This window comes from Falco cherrug, chromosome 12 (genome assembly GCF_023634085.1).
Source record: "Falco cherrug isolate bFalChe1 chromosome 12, bFalChe1.pri, whole genome shotgun sequence".
Lineage (NCBI taxonomy): Eukaryota > Metazoa > Chordata > Aves > Falconiformes > Falconidae > Falco > Falco cherrug.
Genome location: NC_073708.1, coordinates 17,843,081 through 17,866,773, shown reverse-complemented (window position 1 = coordinate 17,866,773; position 23,693 = coordinate 17,843,081). Strand labels below are relative to the sequence as shown.

Genomic DNA, 23,693 nt, shown 5'->3' with positions numbered 1-23,693 from the left:
TCCATAAAGCTAATAGGGAGTGAGGTATTAGTTTGGTGTGAATACATTTGTCAGTTATTGAGTAGTTCAATAACTGTGAGCCATTTGAATACTTAGTAGGAAAAAAACCCAAACAATGATGAGTTGAATGTTTTCAATAACAGAATACCTCTTAAAGGTCACATGAACATCAATTAAAACAGCATTTAGAAGACTTTGAACTCTTGTGTACAAGACTGCTGCTGTTTTTAGAGGTCTAGCCAAAAGGGGGGGGGGGGGGGGGGGCGAGGGCCTGAAACTATGGTGAAGAAATAATAAATTTGATGTAACAAAGTGATTAAATATTTTCAAAGTTCTTGTGGTGTTGAATTAATTATTCAAAATTATCAATACTTTCTCCTTGTATACACTGACAAACTCTAGGTGTGTTATCTTCATTACTCAGCTATACCATTAGAATGTGGGACTTCTTTTATTTTGTGCTGTTGGGATGAAGGATTATCCTTAGAATAAACAAGGATAGTATTTTTGGTAATTCCAGATGTTCTAAAGCTTTCCACTAACAACTGGCTTATTTGTGAAATGTGAGCAAGAAAGTTTATGCCAGTTCTTATGGAAAAAACTTGCTTAGTTCTGTTCTTTTGCCTACCTTATTTTCTGCAGGAAGAGGAACACAACCCCTTTTATGTTAGATTTTAGGACAACCTGTTTACATCACTTAGGTTATTAGATATGAGGTTGAAATTGCTCTTTCATTGTGATGCATATTACCTTACCGTAAACCCAAAAGTATTGTTGAGAATTCAGGAGGAATGCAAATTGACTGTGGCCTGTTGCTTTTTACAAGCATAATATGTTTAACCATCCACTGCTTTTCTACTTCGTGTGTTTATTTTGCAAAACAGTTAAGTGGTATGTGTTTTAAGAGGATGTTCCCTTCATAGACAGATCTGCATATGACATGACAAGATTATTTCTTCCCTAATTCTCAAATCATATAGGCTAAAATTATAAGACCAATGATGGCAAAGAAGTGTCAGCTTTTCTTAAAAGTACATTATTAAACTCTGAAGTTACAAGGACATATGCTGTGGACAGCCTCTCCAGAGCTCCATGGGGGGAACTACACGGGTGTAATGGGCTGGGGATACAGAATACAGTAAATTAGATTCTAGCAAAAGGTTATAGAATACAGAGTCAGACTGAAGGCAGGGTTTCAAAGACTTGTATTGAAAAGTACCGAAATAAGCGTAGTACAGATTTACAGAACATTTTAAAATCAGCAAGGCCTTTTTGTAGAACTTGTTCTAAACTTAGCGGCAGCAGCAAAAAAGTAAAAGTACTGTAAATCGTACATGCCTGACTACTAGCGTAGCATTCTTGAACTGCTGCCCATTTAGGACTCAGCAATCTCCTTTAATGGAAGCATGTTTTCTTCAATATTTGAGTTTGTTGCTTATTTATAAGCTCATATGAAGCTGGTGTTTTAGGCCGAGAATGACTGGATGTTAAAAGTTACCATTTGCAAATTGTAATATCTGTATAATTAGACAACCTGTAGATCATTTAAGATTTTGTTCTTGAAACTATAACCCATTATTTAATGTTTTTTCTTCAGGTTGCTAGGATTTGTCTCCAGTCTCTCTTCTGAAAAGGTGGAAGCATGACATTTCTGAAATTTAAAACAGATAGTACTTTAACGTTAGAAGAAGATAATTTATTTCAGAGGGTTTTTTAATTGTTATTCTCTACTTTATTCATACCAGTTAGCCTGAGTCAAAGTAAATAGCCATCTGTTGGGAGAAAAATGTGATCAGTTTGAAATATTCATCTAGACTAAGTTAGTTGAAATAAGCCACTTCACAAAGTAATAACTAAATCTGGCTTTTTTCCGTTTTGTTTTGTATGTGCACTTTGAAAGTAAAATTATTATCTGTGGCAGAGCACATGGCATTCAGCAGCAGCTAATTTTTGTTTTGGGAGGGCAGAATCCTTTCTTGAATTCTTCCTTTTGTTGTAACATACTGCAAAGTGCAGAAACACTTTATGATTGTTAATTTAAACGTTTTAGAAATTGGTGGTCACTGGTATTAGGATTCTGTGCAAGAGAGTGAATGAATGTATTCTCAAGCTTTAATTAAACTAATTCCAACAGATTAAAAAAAAAAAAATCTAAGTGCAGGAGAAAAAAAGAAAATCAGTCTGCTGTAGAGTAGTATTCGAAATCATCTATTTTTCAGGTTAGCAGCCAACACTAATATTAAAGTGTTCTTTTTTTGAAGTGTTTCTTTTTGATGGGAGTAACTCAGTGACACAGTTAGGGCAGCAACTGCCGTGCACATGGGAATTGGTTTCTTTACCTCCAATATGATTCTTGAACCAGATGACCTTGAGTATGAAAGACAGGCAAGGGAGATGCAAGTTCTGCAAGTGGTCTCCCATTTTTCTAACTCTTCTATTTCTGTAATAAACAATACTGTTTTATGGACTCAAATAACATTTAATTTCTTTAGCATTTGTCTGCCTTCCCATTGGCTGCATTTACTTGAATTATTTTACTGACAATTTAAGGTTTATACACTGCTTCAAGTAAACACATTTTTAAAACTTAGCTGCAGGGATCTGTATTCTGTATTCATTCACATATGTGTTCTAAACTATGTAGTTGAATTATTTTCTTCTGATTTCCATCTAGCATGTAATATTTTCTGCAGATTTCCTTCACTAATTATTGTCTTGCACTTTGCTCACCATGTATGTTCAAAATGTCAGATGTTTCTAAGTGCTTTTTTTTTTCTACAGTTATAAAATAATCTGTCTATTAACTGGAAGCATTTAAGTGTTTCTTTATCGCAAAGAATATACTTGAAGCTTAGTACACAGTCAAGTACATCTACTGGCAGTTCCTGCAAATCCTGAGTTACAGCAGCAATGAGCATTTTGGTGGCATATACTGTGTATGGTCAAGGATGCCACTTCCTCACTCAGGGTTAGCAAAAGGAGAAAGGAAAAGCTGGCTGTGGTTCTAGCATCTACAGAAAATGGGAAGAACCTGTGTCTGGGCAGAAGCTTTAGCTTTACCCCAGAATGTTTATAATAACGCCAGTTCATTCCATCCTGGCTTGGTTAAACAGTGGAAAGGGTGTGAAAAAGAAACCAGTAATGCTCAGAGGTCAGGAAAGTGTACAGTTGACAGGATGCTACCCTGAACTAAATATAGTATCTTATTTTGGAAGATGTTATAGACAGGTTGAGACTGTACTTTATTTTTGTGTAGCTCAATTTCTTTTTTTATTATAGAGACTGCTTTTTATTTTTCTCCTGTGACTCTTGACATCTTTAATAGAATGCTTGAGAGAGCCTCAAAAAACACACACACACACCCCCACACCCACAAACCACACACACACTAGTTTCCAATACAGCTAGGAAATAGCCATGACCTCCTTAAATTTAAGTTTATGTAAGAATGTGCTGGTCTCTTTGATGAAGTAGAAGTTTTCCTGCTGGTATTTTTCAGTCAAAATTTAGATTGTGTATTTTTTGTCTCCTAATGATGACATGCTTTAGATTAGATAGCTCATTATAGAGGAATACATACTAGATACTCTTGGGAATGCAACAGGTTAAACTTCAACCATAAATAGCTTTTGACTGCAGTAATTTCTTTCTTTAGCTTAAAGGACTCCTTCATGAAGGTTTTGCTGAATGTCATATCTAGAGTATTTTTTGTAGCTCTTGGTTATTAATAAAGAATATTCTATTCTACTTCTGTTTAACATATATTTCATGCTATAGTTTTGATTACGAACTAAAGGTTTTTCTCAGGCTGATAACTAAAATGCTTGCAAACTGTCATGAAGTGAAAAACTTCTAGCCTTGAAGAAGAATGTCTTGACAGTTAGGAGCATATCAAAGCCAATTACACTGGATTATTGGCAACAAATATTCCTAGAACTTTTTTAAAATTGTATGTGTGAAACCTGCTGTGTATATATGCCCTGTAAAATAGGGTGAGGCTTTTAACATTAAAAAATAGATCAATTTAGGATAAACAAAGCTTAAATACCACATTAAAGATCCCATTCACATGATTGGTGCTGGAAAACACATAGAATGCATGTGTAATCTTACCCACTCTAAAAAAGGAAGGGCATTGAAATCACTAACAAATATGTCTCATTGTGGGATTTCTGAATACTCAGCAGTAGAAAAAGCAAGCAACATATTCCCCTAGTTTAATGAAGTTGTAAGGTGAGAACTTTTTGCCATTGTTTATAGCATAAACTTTTTAAGTTTCACTTTTATAGGCTCATCTATATATATGCATTGAAAAACTGCTGGGTCTATGCTGCCTTATTTCTGTTACGTTATAGGTCTCATTGGTGCATTGGTTATTTGGAAACTGATGCTTCCCATTTTTAATTTAGCTGTTGTTGAAACGCTGCTGGTAACAAGAGCTAGATGGAAGAGAGTCCTACAGAAGTGTATATGCAAAATTGGTAACGGGAGGTAGTATTGAGACTGAACATAAAGAGTAAAACTTCTTAAGTGAGCATTAAGAAATCCTTCAACTAAAATCCTAGACTTTTGTTCAACACTTCTTACTGTCAACTTCATATGAATGTCAGAGGTTCATTTTGGGTCGGAGAAGGTAGATATGGATTGCTGTACTGCAGGTCGGGGGGGGATCAGGGCTCCTAAAAACTGAGAAAATGTAGGAAGCTTTTAAAACCAAAAATTTAAGCAAATTTGTGTTTTGAAACATAAACACTTTTACATTTCGTGTAGAATGTTCTGAATATTTTTTGTAATCCACATAATCAGTAAGTGAAATCACCTGCCTCTTTCATTAGTATTGCATATAAAGCAGTTAAGTCAGGAAATTTTCCTTTTTGCTTGTGTTGTAAGTTGATGGACTTCTGTTTCTTCGTGAATTCTCACATACCTAGGGAATTCTGAAATAGAAAATGGTTAAGAGCCAGTGAGAAATTTCTTACCATGTTTTAAGCATCAGAGAAAGAAGTGTTGCAAAACCATTATTCCAATGTATCAGCATACATCAATGATGCTCTGTGAAAGTCTCAGACAAATGGGAATGTGAAGTAATGCTTCTATAAATAACTGTGTTCATCTATAAACTTTTACTGGAAAGGCATGGAATGAGATGCCTGCATCTCTGCAAGTGGTATTTTGGGTGTGGCAATACTTCTCTCCAATAGTGAAAAGTGATCTTTTCTACTGACCACCTGTAAAGATGGGGAAAGGATTTAAGGAGGCTTTTCCATCCTTCTGCTGCTGGAGATGAAAACAGGAGCGACATTTGCAGTTGGTTGGAGTGTAGGGTGTGAACTTCAGATACAATAGCCAAAACTACTGTGAAGGTGTTCTCAGTCCTAGAGTATGAAGACATGGTTCCTTGGTATAAATACAAACATACATCCCTTTCCTTTAATAACAGATTCAGCTACCAAGATGGGGAATCCATAAGCTGTGGTGAAGGCACTGTTGCACAGTCCTAAAAAGCAAAAAAAATCGGTTCCTTCACCAAGATCCAGTATTTAGCCACTTGGCCTGTTGCCTCATAATAAAGCAGATGTTAGTATTATCTCTGATATGTATTCCTGCATTTATAATGTACAAAATAGTTGGCTGCTAAAGATGATGGCTTAATTAGAGTGGAATGTAGACTCTCAGCTCTTCCATTAGTTTTGCAATAGCTAAAAATAGCTCCTGTAAAATATAGTAAAGTTAAATGGACTAACCTATCAGTCATCTGTGCTGAAAGCTGGAACTGCCAGAAACAGAGGTGGGTTTTTTATTTTTCAAATCATGATTATTCGTCCCAGAAATGGAGCTTCTCATACATGGATCGCTTTGTTGTGCTTTAAAATGAAAGAAATTAGTGTATTGTTATTTAACAGCATCCTGGCACTTGTATGTGTTGTTTAGAAATTCCTGTTTACTAGCTGAGGATTTATTTTACATCATTTCAATGATTTAAGATTTTTAACCTGCCCTGAAAGAACAGGGAGATCCCAAATTGTACTGACTTGTTTTCGTAGTAAGGCATTTTAGCATTCTTCTCCTGTAGTTTAGTTAGAATGTGTGACACTTTCAGTACCACCACTTACAGATGTGGCAATAGCCGATACTGTAATTTGTGGATGAGCAGAACGGTGAATCAGTTGCATTATCTGAGATAGACAATAATACCTTTTAATTGGGTAATAGTAGCTATTAACTAATTCATTTTTATCATAATAGAAGAAAACCACCTTAAAAATGGGAGTGGACATGTTTGTCATTAAGAACTGGATTTTGGGTTCCTTGGGGTTTTATTTTGATATTTCTGCATAGTGATTAAAATTTCTTCACAAGCAGAACTTTAACCACACATGTTTATTGTAATGTTAACATTACAGCCACTGAAAATATGTAGTTGCAATGTTAACTTTACATTAACGTAAGTATATTTTTTGGATGCATGCCCAACGAACTGTCACCTTTGTACAGTGTGCATTGTTTGAGGAGTAGTTATCAAAGTCCTAAGGCATGATTGTGACTTATGTCTGTTGACTGACCTTTTTACCTTTGAAAAGCTCTCCTACCAAATTAAATATTGTATCCTGCAGCTTGGATAACATAGTAGTAGTATGTTTCCAGCATCGTGAACTATATGTGTAATATTATCTGCTATGAATGTTAGACAAAATTAGGTAAATATTTTATATGAAAAGAAAATAAAACTGTTTATATTGGTGTGACATAAAACAATTATACAAACTTTCTGTAGCAGCCGAAATGCATTATTTTAGGTGTTTCCTTTAACACACACTTCAACGGGTACCTTACTAGTTATGTTGTATTTGGGGAAGGGGGAGAGTGTTTCTCTCTTGTGGACAGATTACTAGTTTCTGTATTACTAGTACTGAGAGTTTTCTACGCAACATTTGCATGACCTTAGCTTTATCTTAAATAGTTCTATTTCTTCAATAAGTTGCGTTGGACTCCAAGCATTTCAGAGCAGTAAAACAACTGCTTGCACCGGACTTGAGCATAATGTGACTACGTAGTCTGGAGAGGAGGGTGCACTCTGCAGCTACCTGCAAGGAGGCTATAGGCAGGCACAGGTATGTCCTTCTCCCAGATAACAAGCAACAGGAAAAGAGGAAATAGCCTCAAGATACACTGGAGAGGTTGAGATTGGATATTGGGAAAAATTTCTTCACTGAAGGGGTAATTAAGCATTGGAACAGGCTGCCCAGGGAGGTGGTGGAATCACTGTCCCTGGAGGTGTTTAAAAAATGTGTAGATGTGGTGCTTAGGGACAGGGTTTAGCAATAGACTCGGCAGTACTGGGTTAGCAGTTGGACTCAATGATCTTCAAGGTCTTTTCCAACCTAAATGATTCTGTGATTCAGTGTATACCCATGTGTAGTATTTGGCAAAAATATTAAAATATACACTTTATTTTAAAAGCACGTACTGTACATATTTAAGAAATAATTTTAGGCCATTAGAATGAAGTTGATATATTTATGTGTTACAGAAAATTGCAGATGTTCCCATGAAAGAAACAATAACTGCATATTTATTTGAAAGCACTTAAAATAACAAACAAAACAACCCCAAAACCCACCAAAGCCTAAATCCCTTTCAGTGCTTATTTTTGCTATCAATTTTAAATGAAGTTGTTTCTTCGAAGCAGTCTGAAATTGTGAAACACAAAAATAGTAATTTCTCTGCTATTTACCAGCCTTCACATTTTCATTTATGTAATGGGCTCTTAAAATTTTTTCCCTGAAGTATGTCTCAAAAGAAGACTAAATTTTTCAGATGAAATTTGGAAAATACAAAACAAGTTCGTGCATGGAATTCCGGTGTTGGCAGTAGGAGATGAAACGCGCATGTATGACTGTTTTTGCTGCCCAGTCCAGTATGTTCAGTGTACAGCTCCAGTTAAGAGTCTGTGACTGAGGGACTTTTTTTCTTAAAATATATTGTGCTGCCTTGAACTTGTTTCTCTTGCCATTTATTGAACTGCCATTTAATCAGCCTGGTTTTCCTCATCTTTTAAACAGAAGTGTGTGTATTTATTACATTATGTATACATGCTATGATAATGTTACAGGAATTAGATGAGAAATTATCATTTCAGTGCTTCTAGGTGAGGCTGAATCTTAGGTGGAATTAATTCAGTCATCTTTGCACAATTCTATGATACTTCTTTATTGGAGAAACTTGCCGTATGGTATTAACAGTTCATAAAATCTTTTTCCCTGTATCTTGAAAGAGCTCATTTGTATTTTTGGCATTTAATAGGGCTTCTGCTGCTGTGTGTGGTCTCCTTAAAACCATACTAATTGTGTGAAATGCAGTTTTCTGAGTATGTATTCTGCTGCTTTTTCTTGTTATACTAACTCAACTACTGTAGCACCACTGATAATTACTGGTACTTCATATACACTTAAAAATGAGAAGCTAAATTAAAACTTAAGACAGCAAGGTCTCAGAGTATGGAGGAGTGGTGGTGTTACAGGAATAATGTCATATGCTGATCTTGTTCCTGGACACATGTAAATAAAAGTTGTGACAGCAGTCCCCATTCATCCCAACAGGGATTTGTGGTGTTTCTTTTGCACTTCTGAAACCAGAGAGGGTAAGGTTTTTTTTCAACAGTGCTGGGGTCTATTTGAATTTTTTGGCTGGGAGTAGGAACTTGAAGTTACAGATAAAAAGTCTGGAAACTGCTGAAATGTCTGTACCAAGCCTGTTGCCAGAACAGCTAGTCACACTTCTTGGATACTGTAGCCATTGCTGATCTCAGATTCAGGTGCTCTTTGCTTGTGTTGTGCCATAGCCTCTGTTGGGTCCTTGCAATCATGAGAAAAGCGAGAGTGGGTTTTTTCTTTTAATGTCATAATTTTTTGAAAGCCTCCTTGCAGGTCCTTCTCCTAGCATAAAACCATTAGAAGCTACTGCAATGAGAAGTAGCTGAAGGCAGCATTTCTTTAAAAGTTTTCCTTCCCTTCCATGGTGAGGAAATCTCACTTTACACCCTTTTCTGTAATCAATGTTGGTACAACGCTGCATCGTCACAATTTCCAGTTCTGTAAGCAAGTCTGTGCTGCTGTTGGAGCACCTTTGGGAAGCATGCTCTTTGCATTGGTAAATGCTGGCCTAATCAGGGATTGTTTGTGGCTGGAAACCTAGATGTTGGCAAGGTATCTCTGGGGAATTTTATTACCTGTTTAGGTGCAATCTGTGGCCTGCCTCAGCCAGGCCACACAGCTTTTCATACAGGTGCTGTAGGACTAAGCGCTGCAGCCCAGCAGCTATCTTGTGACTAAAAGCAAACATTCCTCCTGAAGCATTCATCAGGGAAACAGCTGAAACTGGGAGAGAGGGGCAGAGGGGACCAGCTGACTGAGGACTGTAGGATGGACATCCCTGTTTTAAGGAATGCTTGCTTTTTTGTTTGTTTGGGGGGTTTTTTTGTCCATTTAATCTCTTACAGATGCAGCCAGGCACTCACTGTTTTTTGCACAGGAATTGAACCCCATTTAGTCGGTGTCCTACTTAAATTCATCCATGTATAATGCAATACAGTATGGATATTTGTGCTTTAAACAGCCTTTTGTTACAAAGCAGAAAGCTGTGACTTAGATTAAATTTAAATCCTGATTTGTGACATGTTAGCACAGCAAACTAATGCCAGAATCTATTAAGCCTCCAAGGTTGGGGTGGTTTTTTTGTTGTTCTTGATGTTGGGTGAGTGCTGAGATCTTGACCACAATCACATTTGCTTCTGGGCAGGAGGAAATAGTCCATGTAGTTCCAGTAATCCAGACAAGCCGTCACATCTGGTTTTATGAATGACTTCGGGGGGAAGGGAAGTTTGCAATTGATTAACATTGTTCTTAAAATCAAAGACTACTCTGGTTTCAGGAATTACTGTAGAGAGCTTCAGGGACCTTGGCAGTTAGCTCAGAAAAACAACTGGATTTTTTTTGCTTTTTTCTCCGCGAAAGATTGTTCAGAAAATTATACTAAGAAAAATAATAGCTCCAAATCTGTACTTCCAGTTCTTCAAAATGAAATGAAAAATTAATAAACATTTAGTCTTTCTGGATTATGGTAATTTTTTAATCATACATAAGATGAAAATCCTATTTTTATATTTGAAATGAGTATGTTTCTATTTAATAACGAAGCATTTTTTACTATACTTGTCAAACAGGTTTTCTTACTGTATTAATTGTTTGTTATAGTCTATTGAAATGGTTACTAAAATTCAAGAGCATATAAAAATGAATGCTAATAGTTTTAGGAAAAAATAGACAAGTTTTGCTGTGAGTTTTGATATGGTCTTTTTTCTAAAGGGACGTTGACTGTGTGCTAGTAGCACATCAATGTGAAGTGTAAATAATATTTTGCATGAGTGCTCATCAGCTGTTAAGCACGCTGTAGTTCAGGGCCCGCTTACCTTTCTGTAACAATTCCTACCAGAAGTCAGTAATCTGTATTCTTGCCCTACTCGGTGTTCTCTATGGTGAATACACAGTGCAGCTGTACTGTGCTCTTACAAGCAAGTTCTTTTGGAGTTATTAATAATGCCCAGGATTTTAGCATTATCTTTTTTTCTTCTAAGAGGTGGCAATTTGATAATCTCACTTTGAATTGGAAGTCATTCAGTTTACACAACTTAAGCAGATTCTCTGGTATTTCCAACTTTATGGTACTCTCTTCTGTCAGCAGTACCATTTCCGTCATTCAGCAGTTTAGACATTTTATTCTTCAGTGGGAGTTTGGTTGGTAAGTGCAGTTTGGCAAGGCACCTGCTTCACTGATTATTTGGCTCAGAATTGACCTGGGGAAAAAGTGTGGGACTCCCATGGGTTTTCATAAACAACACTACTGCTCTCTTTCACCACATCAGCCAGAATAGACTCTGTGTATTATTAAAAGACATGCTCAGACCACTACCCATTATTTTCAGCAGCTATACTTAAAATATTTCCCAAGAGTACAGAAATTGAAGGCTGGCATCTTGAATTCATTTCTGTAAATAGATAGTCTTTGAGCCAGCAATCTAAGTGAGGTTGAGTCATTAGGCCATTGCAGCAGGAAAGCTATGAGTTCCTTCTCTCTTTTTTTTTTTTTTTTTTTTTTTTTTTTTTTTAGCAGTAATATCTAATTTGTGGTCCTTCAGAGTTTATTGTAGTAAACACAGCTTCAGTTTCATTACATGCTGAGATGTTTCAGAAATCTGCAGCCTGGCTCATAAACATGTGTTTTTCCCATCACACAACAAGTACGCACCACTGCCTCGAACTGCTTCCCCTGCAGCCCAGAAAGCAGGTTGTTAGGAGCAGCACCGGCTGCCGCTGCCCTTTGCTGCTGTGGGGCACAGAACTAGGTCACCGCAGTCGGCTGTGGCACACGGGGAAGGAGGATGCTATGCCAAGTGGTCTGGTCCTGGGACCACCCAAGAAAGATGAGCTACTGTCTTTTACCCAACAGTCAAAACACTACCAGAGTTAAAAAAGAAACTGAGAATCGGTACCTGGCTGCCCGTTCTTTTGTCTTCGATTCTAAAGCAGGGAGGCCTATTCTCTGTTTTACCAGCAAGAGTGGTTTAGTCATTATCAGCTTTGGAGCATTTCCACTCTTAAGATACTTCATGTTAAATGATTCTGGGAGGGAGAGTGAAGGAAGTGGTTGTGCAATATCCATTGATGGTTTCTTGGCATAGAGAATGTGAATGATTTCTTCTGTCTTTGCACCCTGCCCACTTGAGCAGTGCAAAGCAAAGGACCTGGCCCCTGCCTCCAGCTGTTGTTTCTATTTACATACTTAATTTTCACATTGAGGGGAGAGAACACCTACATCCTAATGGACGTGAGGCTCAACCTGGGAGGGAGTTCATCCAAATGGGGAAAAGAATTTTTTGAAAGAATATTCAGCTCTAACAAGAGACTCGTAACAGGTTGTCATTGAATAAAGCTGGAATATCCTGTGGTTTTAAGTTGCTTCTCAGTTTGAAAGCAGAGTACGAGTTTGGCGTTTTGGGAGGTGATTTTTCTTAAAGAAAGAAACATACTTCTCTTACTCAACTGTTGGACATTCTGTCCGGTTGTGTCAGTCTTGGCATTATCTCCATTTTAAAATGGAACGTTGCTGCGGCAGCTCAGTTCTCCGGCATGAGGATCTGTCTCAAACCTTTGTTGCATCCCAGCAGCAAAACGTGTCAGCGCAGGAGCAGAGCAACTTCACTTGCAGAACACGCTCTGGCTCTGCTTTGGGAGCAACCTTCAGGGTCACTGCGTGCACAGTTGCCTCCTTGGAAGACTGTTTTATTTCACAGTGACCTTTGTGCCAGGTGACACATCTAGGCAACTAGGTGACAGGGTACTTTTAGTTCAAAAGTATAATTAACTCTGGATGATAAGAGAGACAGAAGGAGTATCATCTGTGGCTTTTGGAGGGATTTAAAGATGAATGCTTAAATTCATAGGCAATGTGGCCAGCTTCCCGCGTTAGAATCAGCACTGCTGTACTCTTAGCTGCCTCAGAAGCAGATTGAAGACAACGATTCTATATCCTGAAACTCTTAAGTCCAGGGACAAAGATGCTGCTGAGTAGAACTGGAACTTAATTACTCGAAATTTGGAATGCAAATTACTAATGATCATGGAGATTTAATTTAATTGAAGACTTGTTAAGAGACTGTATATGTGGAGCAAGGGCTCCAAAAACCTGTTTATGGAAGAATATAACATCCCTTTAACAGGTGGGATGTAGGGTTAGTAGAGGAATAAAAACCTCCCCTGTAATAAAATACGTTATTGTTCAATAGATAAACAATTAACTGAAGTCTCTTTGGGAAACCCTAGTCAAGAATATTTCTGAATTATTTATATTTTAATTACATTGTTCTGTTTGAGAAGTGTACCTTCTTGGCATAATTTTAGTGTACTTTGGGTGCTATTGGAATAAGGAATAAAGGTTTCCTTTTGCTTTTGGGGTTGGCTGGGGGGTTGTTTTGTTGAGTTTTGTGGGGGTTTTAACACCACTTGTCTTTCTCCTGTGAACTTAGTAATGTCATGCTTTGAAGGAGGTAGATGAGTTTATTTCTAGGAAGCTTGCAGAACAAATGCAAAGGATTATGGTTTAAAAAATACACTTTTTATTTACAAAAACTGGTTTGATCTCTTTTTAAAGGCTAAGTATTAGTATACTAATCTTGAGGCTCATTTTCTACTTCCTAGATTTGTTAGACAAACAGGGAAATCAAAGATCTGGATCTAATTTATATATACTTATTACCTGAACAGTTTGCTATACAGTTACTATATGAGCTTATTTTCAGTTTCAGTTGTATCTTAAAGCACTCAACACACGGTGGTTGGTCTCCGTTATGGATATGAACCTTTGTACTAGTTGTTCATCATTATTGATCATTCTTTAAAAAAAGTTGATTCTTTTTATATGTCTATATATGGAAACAATGTCCTGTATTTCCCAGTGCAACTATTAATAGCCTCTCTATATATGCATAATAAATTATTTATTTTAATCTACACTAACAGAAATGTACTTACAGGAGCCACAAGTGCACTCTTAAGTATAAATTTGCCTCCCCCCCCCCCCCCCTTTCGTTTCCTACTTGATTTGTCACTTCTAAATAGCTTGTTTGTTGTCTTTTTCAACGACAGACAGATTCTGTGGCAAGATGGTGATTCTGACTACTTTTAATATTTAAGAATCTTTGAGTTGCTAACTTTTTGTATTAAAAGCTGAAGCTATGGATATAAATGTTTTAATAAGAGGGGTTTAAAGATGACTTAGTAAACAGGTAAAATTAGAGCTGAGGACTGACTGATGGATTGGATCTTGCTTACAGAAGGCACAATCACTGGAACGTACACAGATTGAAATAGTTTGACCAGCATTATCTGTTACAGGTATGGCCCAGCTCCAACTGTCATGATCCTTTTTTCCCCAAATTCTTCCAAAAACAAACTGTGGACTATATCTAGAGATCATGTGTTCTGGGACATTTTTACAGTTTATTAGCCCAATGCTGTGCTACTTGAACTCTTTCCTGAATGTTTTCTTCTGCTGTGCTGTTGGAGTTTCCAACAGCAGATAGTGATGACAACTAGTATTATACCCAAAACTTCCTGATTTTTAATCACCTCTTCAAATACCTTACTGTCCACTCAGATATTTCAGAAGTCTGGGCAACTTCTTCATTGTGTTTAAGAAAATTTACTGGAATTTTGGTCTTTTAGGTAGCTACATAAAGATCAGGCCACACATATACTAAATACATCCTGAATTATGACTGGATCAGATTCTAAGTTTAGGAGAGCCCTTATTCAGTCTTCACTCACTTAGCTTTAGCTAAGACTTCTTGGGTAGGACCTAGTGTATACTCATGGTACAGGGTCCTTGTATAAGACAAAAGAAGTGTTATTACATATGTAATTGATTGTATTTGTACTTTATTGATGTAGGTTCTGTAACATGCCCTTTGTACAGTTACTTCCTCAATGATACGTAAGCATACACTAAGCACAAGCATGACCTCATATGTACTGATGGTCTGAAGATTCTTTTTGTCCCCTGCTCCCTTACTACACCAACTCCCATTCATCAATGCAACTTTTTGTTGTTGTTTTTTTAATTTCATTTCAGCCTAGCTTGCCTGCACAAGAAAATAAGATTATTTTATTTTTACTTGAGGGATTTAAAAAAAAAAAATATCTAGCAGATTTCCAGTAACATCTTGACAAATCTTTATAAAGATGCCAGTGCTTCTTTAAACATTTGCAAACATCAATAAGGTTTTTCTTAACTTACTTTTTTCAATCTTTAAAAGGAATTTATTCTAATGAATGTATAAAAATTCATCACAGATAATAATTGTTGGAAGTTACTCTTATTTCCTCTATCCATTTGGTCTATTAAAACACACAATTAAATCTAGAAAATTACAAATGTGAGTCATTAGCTCTGAGGCATATAACTGCCAGGCAAGCAGCCATGACAAATCCAGAAGTATTTAAATCTCTTGGTGTTAAAAATAGGCACAGTAAAGACGTCACTAAATTTAAAATAAATCTGTTGTAAAATCTAACTCCAGTTAACATGTAATGTCTTGTGAGATTGTTGCTTTAGGGCAACATTAGTGTAGGCCCATGGTTAGTAAATGGTCTTACAAAGTGATTGCTTAATAAAGAGAGGCCTAAAGCCTAGGCATTTTAAGTGTGCAGCCTGCGTTGTCAAGAAACAAACTTTCCTGGTAGTTACATTACTGTTTTTCTTTCTAGGGGGATGCCAAAAGTCTTCTAGCCGCTGAGAATGTGAGCACTGGCCAAAAGTTGGACTTTTCAGATACAATGGTACAGCAGAAGCTGGATGAAATAAAGGACCAAATCAAGCGGGAAATAAGGAAGGAGCTTAAAATCAAGGAGGGAGCAGAGAACCTCAGGAAGGTCACAACGGATAAAAAGAACTTGGCATATGTGGACAACATTTTGAAAAAATCAAATAAGAAGTTAGAAGACTTGCATCATAAGTTACAGGAGTTAAATGCACACATTGTTGTAACAGATCCAGAAGACGTTGCAGGTACCATATGTTATTGTGAAATCAGTTTTTCTTCTTAGCTTAGATAAGCTGTGTCCCATTTCACTTGAAAAAATTGCTCTGGGAATGAGCAAATCCTGCTCATTCTGGCAGTTTGTTACTTATGTATGCCTATTTGTTTTGGTTCACAAGTGTCCTGCTGTTTTGAGTTTTAAATTGTTTTCTGGGGAGCATTGTATTTCACAGACTGTTTGATCATGGTCTAAAGACCAACTTAACATGTACCAGTTCTTCACTTTCAGTTATTACTATATTTTAATATTTTCTCGATCACCATAATATCTCCTAATAACTTTTCACTGTGTAAAAGCAAATTTCAGTAGGCCTTCCAGTGACTTTTTCTGAGTGTAGGCATGAATGTTAGTACACCTTTTTTATTCTATGGAGGGAAAAATTATAACATTTCTACTTAAAAGTTCTGTGGTTTTTTTTAAACTTAAATCTAATTTAAATTTAAAAGCTGTGTTATGCCACTTTGACTAACTTATCAAATGTTTCTTAATGTGGGAACAATTTGTTAAGTCTTCTCTGGCTTTTCCACAATGAAACTACCATTTTAAAGACAATTTGGAATTGTTTTCACAGAATGGTTGTAATTAATGGCTTTAATTAGTATTTTCTGTGGCATGGCAGTGACGCAATACTTATTTAGAATATATTTTTTAAAAATACAAGGGTTGGTATTTTAAGATGGAATGTTGTGAAAGTAAACAGTCCTTTTTCAGCTTTGTCAAATTACTCTGGAGGTATTGCCAGCCTCATGATGTCACATTGCACAGATTCTTTTTGGCAAAAAGTTAATAGATGTGCACAAGCCATCAAAGGTGTGTTTGAAGTTATTGCCAAGCCTTAAGAAGCTTGGGCAGTAGAATAAAATGACCGCATCATCCTTGTGAAGAAAGGTTGGTTACAGTGAGAATTCAGGAAAATATTGACAGTTGGTCTCAGGAACTTGTATTGCCTGGCCCTGTGACATGCTGCAAGATTGTTGAAGTGTCCATGATGGTCTGCACAGCATTTTCTCTATTCTCTGCTTTTTTTGCTTGGTAGCATACAAGGGGCAGAGGGTGGGCAGAGGGTGAGCACTACTAGAACTAACGAGGCAGAGTAGTTGCTGTAGCATGAAATGGGAATGAGTACAATAATGTATGCTTCATAGATACCCATTGGGTTTTAATCTGCATGAAGCATTCTGTTCCATATCGGCTAAGGTTCGTGAAAATCTACTTCAATGTTGACAGTAGTGTGGCTCTTAAAGGAAAGAATGGAACAGAAAAATAATTGTATACCGACTGTGTATAGAGTGAATATAAAAAATCTGATATAAGTTTGTGAAGTTCATCTAGTAGCAAAACTTGTGAAGTGGATGATGCAGAATGTTCCTGTTGGAATGCCCCTTTCCAATGTAGCATTCAAGTATCACAATGAGTTAATGAGCAATACTGTCTTTGCGTATGACTCGGGAAGTGCAGTAGACCCTGTTCAGATCCTTAGTATACTCCTGAAAAGGCCAGCAGTGCCGGGTGCATTTGTGGATAACTGTTAGCAGTCAGGTTCATCTCACCTCATGTTCAAATACCAGAGACTTCCATGAAAGGCTCAAAGGATTAAAAGAACAAGGTTGATAAGCATGTCCTCCTCCTTGCTTTTGATGCGTGCTGAACTTCTTAGTACTATGTTTTTCACTTTCATTCCATTCAAAGTGTTATTTGTAGATAGCTTTTACAGTCTTACTTAATTATTGAAATATGCAAGAAAAATCTTAATAATTCTGTTGAGATTGTTATGTTCTTTGTATAGTATCAAATCAGGTATTCCTATATAAGACCCATTTTAATAAAATATATTGCATAACCTTCTGGGGGAAAAAAGTAGTCTTTAGTTCTTTTAACATCTCTTTTTAGATCAAAGATCTATAAGCACCCACCCTCCAAAATTGAAATGCTTGAGTCTTTTATACTCTTTGCCTTGTAATTTAACTGTCTGTCTCCTTCCTTATCTGTGGTCACCAATTCATGGAGGGGGAGCACTATCAATAAACATGCTGTCTGTCTTGAGACTAATGGGTGCAAGTCATCTAGGTGATACTCTGATTTTTACTACTGAAGTCTTAGGTTTGACTTAAGGTATTCGTGAGCATGGCCTTTGCAAAATAAGATTGAGAATATAAAACTTACGGCATGGCGACTGTGTGGATGTTTCTGTATATAAGTGTGTTAAATAGCTATGTATATTTACACATAATATTCAGCAAATACATGGACACATAGCCCTGAAGACCACTGCCGTCTGACAAAAGATAGGTCTGTGGAGAGGCCACAGGTATCTCAGTTTGGGAGTTCTTGCTTTTGCTCAGGATCAACAGTGAATTTAATAACCGTTTACTGGAGCTCCCCAAATAAGTGCGTTATTTCTAGAGGTTAGCTTTTTTCTAAGTTACAGCTTCTCACTGTAGCTCATGTTTGACCTTCTTCTGGTCAGTTAGTGACAAATTATTTAAAAGAGAGAAGGAAATACATGGGAAATCTTCAGACTGCACAGACCATGAATGGTGAAAATAAGGTAAAGAGGGTTCAAGAGCTGTGGAGTCAAGGTCTGTGTTCCCTTTATGTACTTCAGTACTTTTCAGGGGTGGCCATATCTATCTTTCTGTCTTCTAGAGTATATTGTGTAGGTTTTTGCATGTTCTAGGTAGCAAAGTCAGGACTGAGATCGATTGAGAAATAAGACAGAATCATTGCATGTAAGATGATGATCCCTTTGACCTGTCAGGCCTCAACTCTGAAAAGGTTTTTGGACTGTTTCTGTTGACTGGTTGAAAGGTCATTGCAGTAACTTGGAACAGTCATTTAGTCTTTCCTTGTTCCTGTATCTGAGAAGTGGGTGTGAACATATATTTGTAAAGTGCTCTAGATTTAGAACTGAAAAGTGCTATGCAAGCTGTTGTGACTCTTACTGCTGCTTATGGTATCAAGCAGTAACTTATGTTACTTTTTTAATGAACCACTGTTTTGTAGTGTAACTTCTTTGTAATCAGCATAGTGTAATCAATACATGTTAAAACTATTAAACATAGAGTTAATGAATCTACTGTAGAAAAATGTGTTTTCATAATATTTATCAAGTTAAGATGTTTTGATGGTAGTTTGCATAGAACTGAAAGCTTTCTGTGTCCGAATGTCATAGAAAATCATTTGTAGAACTATTTGAAGAATTGGTATTAAACCCTAACCAAAAAGTACAGTTTGCAAAAAAGCTATATTAATGAATATGAGGGTAGACTTGGCGGTGGATGTATGACTTGGAAACAAGTTTTGGCATAACGTAGGTTTACTTTACATTATGGAATTGCTGGTGAATCTAGATTTGTTTTAGAAATGGGACTTTGTACCAAGGTCTGCCCTTATCATGCAGTGTATTAGTCATACTGAGACGCAGTTTTAAAATTTGAAGGTTCAGCACTTAAAAGTAAAGCAGAATGCAGCAGTATAAAATGCGTAGGACAAGCTTAGTGACCGTTATTACTGAAAATCTGAGTGATTTCTTTTAATGTGTAACATGGGCTGATTACTTCAGTGTTGGAGATGAAGGAATTTTCTCTTAAAAACATACTTTTCTATATAGTAGCACAGATACATGCTTTTCATGTGTCTAAAAAGTAGCAGTAGAGATTGGTTTTTAATGTGACTCTGCAAGGTGTAAGATTGAAATAGTTTACTTACAGCAAATCACCCATTTAATTAGGCATATAGTTGATAGGTAGAATATATATAAATTGCAGAATTAATCTGTTCCATAGAGCTGAAGTAAAGGTGGATAGGGAGGAGAGATGACAAAAAAGTGAGGGAATTGAGGAGACTGGATAAAACGTGGAGAACATGAAACCAAAAAGACAAGTTCACACCTCTTGCATTCTCCTAACTTCGAAGCTATCTACTTTACGCTAGGTTTGGCTGTAGGGGTCACAAAGAAAATTTATTTTACTTAAGAATATGACTAGCTGCCAGGGAAGTTAGACTGTTTGGGGGATTTCTTTGTCCCTATAAATGGCTAGGTTAATCTGTCAGACACCACAGTGTCCATGTAAAACTGATTACTGGAAGTGGTAGAGGTAGCAACCAAATTAGTAGAGGCAGTGACTTTTGAGACAGCGGACTCCACCTACGAGGCCCATATGCATAGGAATTCTATGGTAACTTTTGGGAATCTTAATGTAGAACAACATTATCAAAGCAATTTGAAACAATCTCCTTTCACTTGTTTAATAATTAAAGTTAGCCATTACTGAATTGAAATGCAGTTGAACTCCAAATGTTTCCGGGAGGTCAGTACTGGATGTTCTCTGAGTGCAGAATGTCCACTGCTGCCTTGGACTTACTGATGGCTTATTTGAAGTGCTGATGCAACCATCTGGCTCCCTGAGAAAAGCCTGATGATGCCTCTTTCTACCCCCCACCTCCAGCAATGCCTAAACATGCATCACAGATATTTTGGTTGGGTATGACACTGATGAGGCTAACTGCAATTAAATAGTCGCAAATAAGATTAAAATTAACTGGTTTACCAAAGGACACTGGCTGCTAATTGCGCAGTTTAGCAGCATGCTGCAGTACCATCTGGGAACCCAAATTCAGAAAGTTACGTGGGATCGTAGATTTCATGCTGAGCTTACTGAAGAAATACCATACCTAGCATCTGGGGAAGAGTCCCCAAAGAATGAGCAGCAGTCTCAGAAGAGTAGAGTTGTGTCACTAACAAATCTAACATACAGGAGCACCGATAAAAGGCAATTTAGAAGCAAGAAATATTTGCTGATGAGCGCTATGCAAAGACTCAAACAGGAATAGTTTTCAGAAGAGCAAAGATCACGGTTAAGATAAGCATTTCGGACTGAAAACTGCCATTGTCCTGATGCAATCCAGACATTTAAAAAATAGTTAAACCATCACTATTAACGTATTTTAAGTCTTAAGAGTGTGTTTACATGAAAACAGGATATTGCAGGTGCTGGGGAAGCAATACTGTAGCTCTTCCAGCAGCCTGGATGTGTGCTAACTCTGCACAAAACTCTGTTAAGCAACAGCATTCACAGTTGTTCAGCAAAAATAACATTCTAGTTACTTGAAATGAAGTCAAGTTCACTTGAAATACATCTGTTACTTTACTTGATATTCACTGTCAAGAAGAAAAATGCCTAGGGGCACTAATCTCTACCCCAGCAAAGCTCTTGCTTCCTATGCAAAGGTGGACTTGAATGCATCCAAAATGACAAGTCTGTACTGTTCTTACTGACCAACAAATGTGGCAAGCTGGAGAATCTCTTATTTTCCCCAGTCCCTACTTACTTACTTGAGGAAAATACCAATTTGGTATGAGTACTTAACTCTTGTTTAACTTTAAGCATATACATAAATCCCCATGATTGCAATTATCTGGATTAATTTATTACTTATTTGTATTATGAAAATGACTAAAAGTCTCCAGATGAGATTTGAGCCCATCTGTAAAGTGTGTTACACAAATAGATCAGAGATAACTAGCCATACCAAAGTAATTACAACCTCAGCAGACATTACAAAGAGAGAGCGAAACAGCTAATATAGATGTAGCTTCTAGTGCTGCTGCTAAGATTGTCAACGCTTTCCATAATAGGACCAGTTTGTCTAGCTGATTTAAAACTTTAATCTGAATTCTTTAAGAAGCTGCCTCAGGCTACTTGCTGAATTGTAATTGGGGAGGGGGGGGGGGCGGGGAGGAGTCACTTGGAAGCCATTTCTGAAAAGCTGTTGGTAAACTGAGGGGGTTTTTTTCTTTACAAAATAAATCTTTGTTAAGAAACCATATTGTGCCATGTTTGGGAGTTTAGTGAGCAACTATTATGCCTGAAGGCAAAAAATTATTTCTTCCTAGCAATTAGTCCATGCTGCAGAAAAGTTTCCTTTGCTGCTGGTTACTAACAAAGCATATAGTAGAACCATTTAAACTAAATGGTAGACAGTAGTTTAGGTCCACAAGTGCAGACTAACGCGAGATGACCCAGGTAAGTGATGTGGTTCCACCTACACAGTGCAGACACGCAAAGAGAGATAATAACAGCTGCCTGGGCAACCTGAACCATGGTATCTCTAATTAGTCCTTGACTTGTAACTTGAGTTTGTTTTAATGCAAGGGAAGGCTGCTTGTATGCATCTTTAAAAGCTGTGAAAACAGACTGCAGGAGCCCCACAGTCTTCCCAGGGATCATCAGAGGCCTGGGATCTTTAAGTGGTAGAGGCCTGCATCGTAAATCTAAAGTGGATAAATATTCATTTATACGATTAATCTACTTTACAAGGAGACTTGACACTGTGACTTTCAAATTTCACATTTGTTCTAATTTTGAATAGATTATTAGGTGACGATTAGTTGAATGTGAATTCGTAAGTGAGAGGAAAGTATGTTGTTAATCTTGGTTTTATTAATAACAGATTTAAGGTAAGCTGTTCAAGTGCAGTTCCACGGAGAAACCAAGCCAAAACATTGAGGAGAGAGTGAACGACAAAACAGATGAGGAGAAATACAGATTTAATTTTATTTTTTTTAACATCTGGTATTTTCTGTACTACCCTTAAGGAGTGAGGAGGATGCAGTTAAGAGTCTTGAAGTGGCTTGAAGTGAAGAGTGAATTAGCAGCAGAGGAAATTAAAACTTCTCCTTACATGAAATCTGCGTGTAGCCTCAGCAAAGGTGGCCATTTAGGAGGAAATTACACAGCAGACTTGAAAGTAAATGTGTTAAGTCTGCAAAACTAGTTATCAGAAGCTTTTACAGAAGAAATATGAAATGTCAGATAAGGCATCTCCTCCCCATGACACCTCATAATTAATAATTTGTAAGTTACTAGTGCAATGCCTGTGTTTTCTAATACTTGAGGATTTCAGGAATTTGATCCATCATCTTAGTTTTAATTCAAGGAAGATTAACTAAAATTGGAAAAAAAGACTGTATTGGTGGTATTGGGTAAATACCTTCCAAGAGACAACTAGCGTCATTTACCCATAGTGAAGGTATTTTCTCAGTTGTTAGGGTAGAAGAAATCAACCACAAAAAAACTACTACAGTGGATGTAATTTATCCTCTTTTACAAAAAGTTTGAAAGAGAAGCCGTTGGGACTGTTAGGGAAGATAGTTAGCTAAAAGGACAGTTGCGCTGGACATAGTTAAGTATTAGGAAATAGTCCAGTGGCGCTTGCTTTGATTTCGTTAACAGTTCATGTTGCAGAAGCTGAAATATCAATCAGTGATTAATAGACGGTACTGGAGGAGGATAGGAAAGTTAAGGAGTATGACTATACAATTTGATTGATAAAACTAACTTGCATTCCATTCAATTAATCTAGTAAGATGGAGATCTAAACACAGTAATATTGTGAAATGAAAAAGCTTTATCCTTCCCACAGATCAGTTGTTCAATAACATGTCTGCCTATATATCCGATAATCCCAGGATTCTGTTACGATTCCAAAGCAAAAACTGTTTCACCTAACTACTAAGGAAAAGGCGCGTTTTATCTAGTCTTAATTTTGACATAAATGGTGTTTGCAACACTCACGCTAGAATCAGTGAGGAACTGCTTAGTATCTGTGTTTAGACCGTGCTCAGTGGTACTGAATATTATTGTCCAAGTTTGTTTTTAAAACATTTAGATTTATAATCAGGAGTGTAAGAAAGCTTAATGAGAAGTTGCATTTTTAATTGACTCAAGACATTCCAGATGAAATAAATCTCCTTTGAAGCGAAAATAGAATAGGCAGGTTTGCAGCTAGGTCTACCACTCCTGGAAGTGATTCATGTGAATTAGGACACGTGTAGGAGTCACTAGGCTTTCGTGAGGCTTTTCATGTTAAGGCGCATTTGCAGTGCTGTTGCAAAGTAGCTCTGGACAGGAGGGTCAGTCTTAATACTGGAGTGTGATGTTCCAGCTTTGTTTAATCTATAACTTAATAGAATAGAGTTTAGGCTGTTTTGTGGGGAGGGGTTTGGGGTTTGGTTTTTGTGAGGTTTGAGGTTTTTTC

At 37.0% G+C, this 23,693-nt stretch overlaps 1 protein-coding gene across 2 annotated transcripts in view; it reads left to right on the top strand.

Annotated features, from left to right (window-relative positions):
- PKN2 (protein kinase N2) overlaps window positions 1–23,693 on the top strand; it is a 56,343-nt gene that overhangs the window by 9,194 nt on the left and 23,456 nt on the right. Inside the window, exons 2-3 of one of the 2 annotated variants that reach the window (XM_055724210.1) lie at window positions 13,889–13,949; window positions 15,321–15,621. In XM_055724210.1, coding sequence (XP_055580185.1) covers window positions 15,390–15,621 — 232 coding nt within the window. In that variant the 5' untranslated portion in view covers window positions 13,889–13,949; window positions 15,321–15,389. The remainder of the gene's footprint in view (window positions 1–13,888; window positions 13,950–15,320; window positions 15,622–23,693) is intronic. The other variant, XM_055724209.1, reaches the window with a different exon arrangement.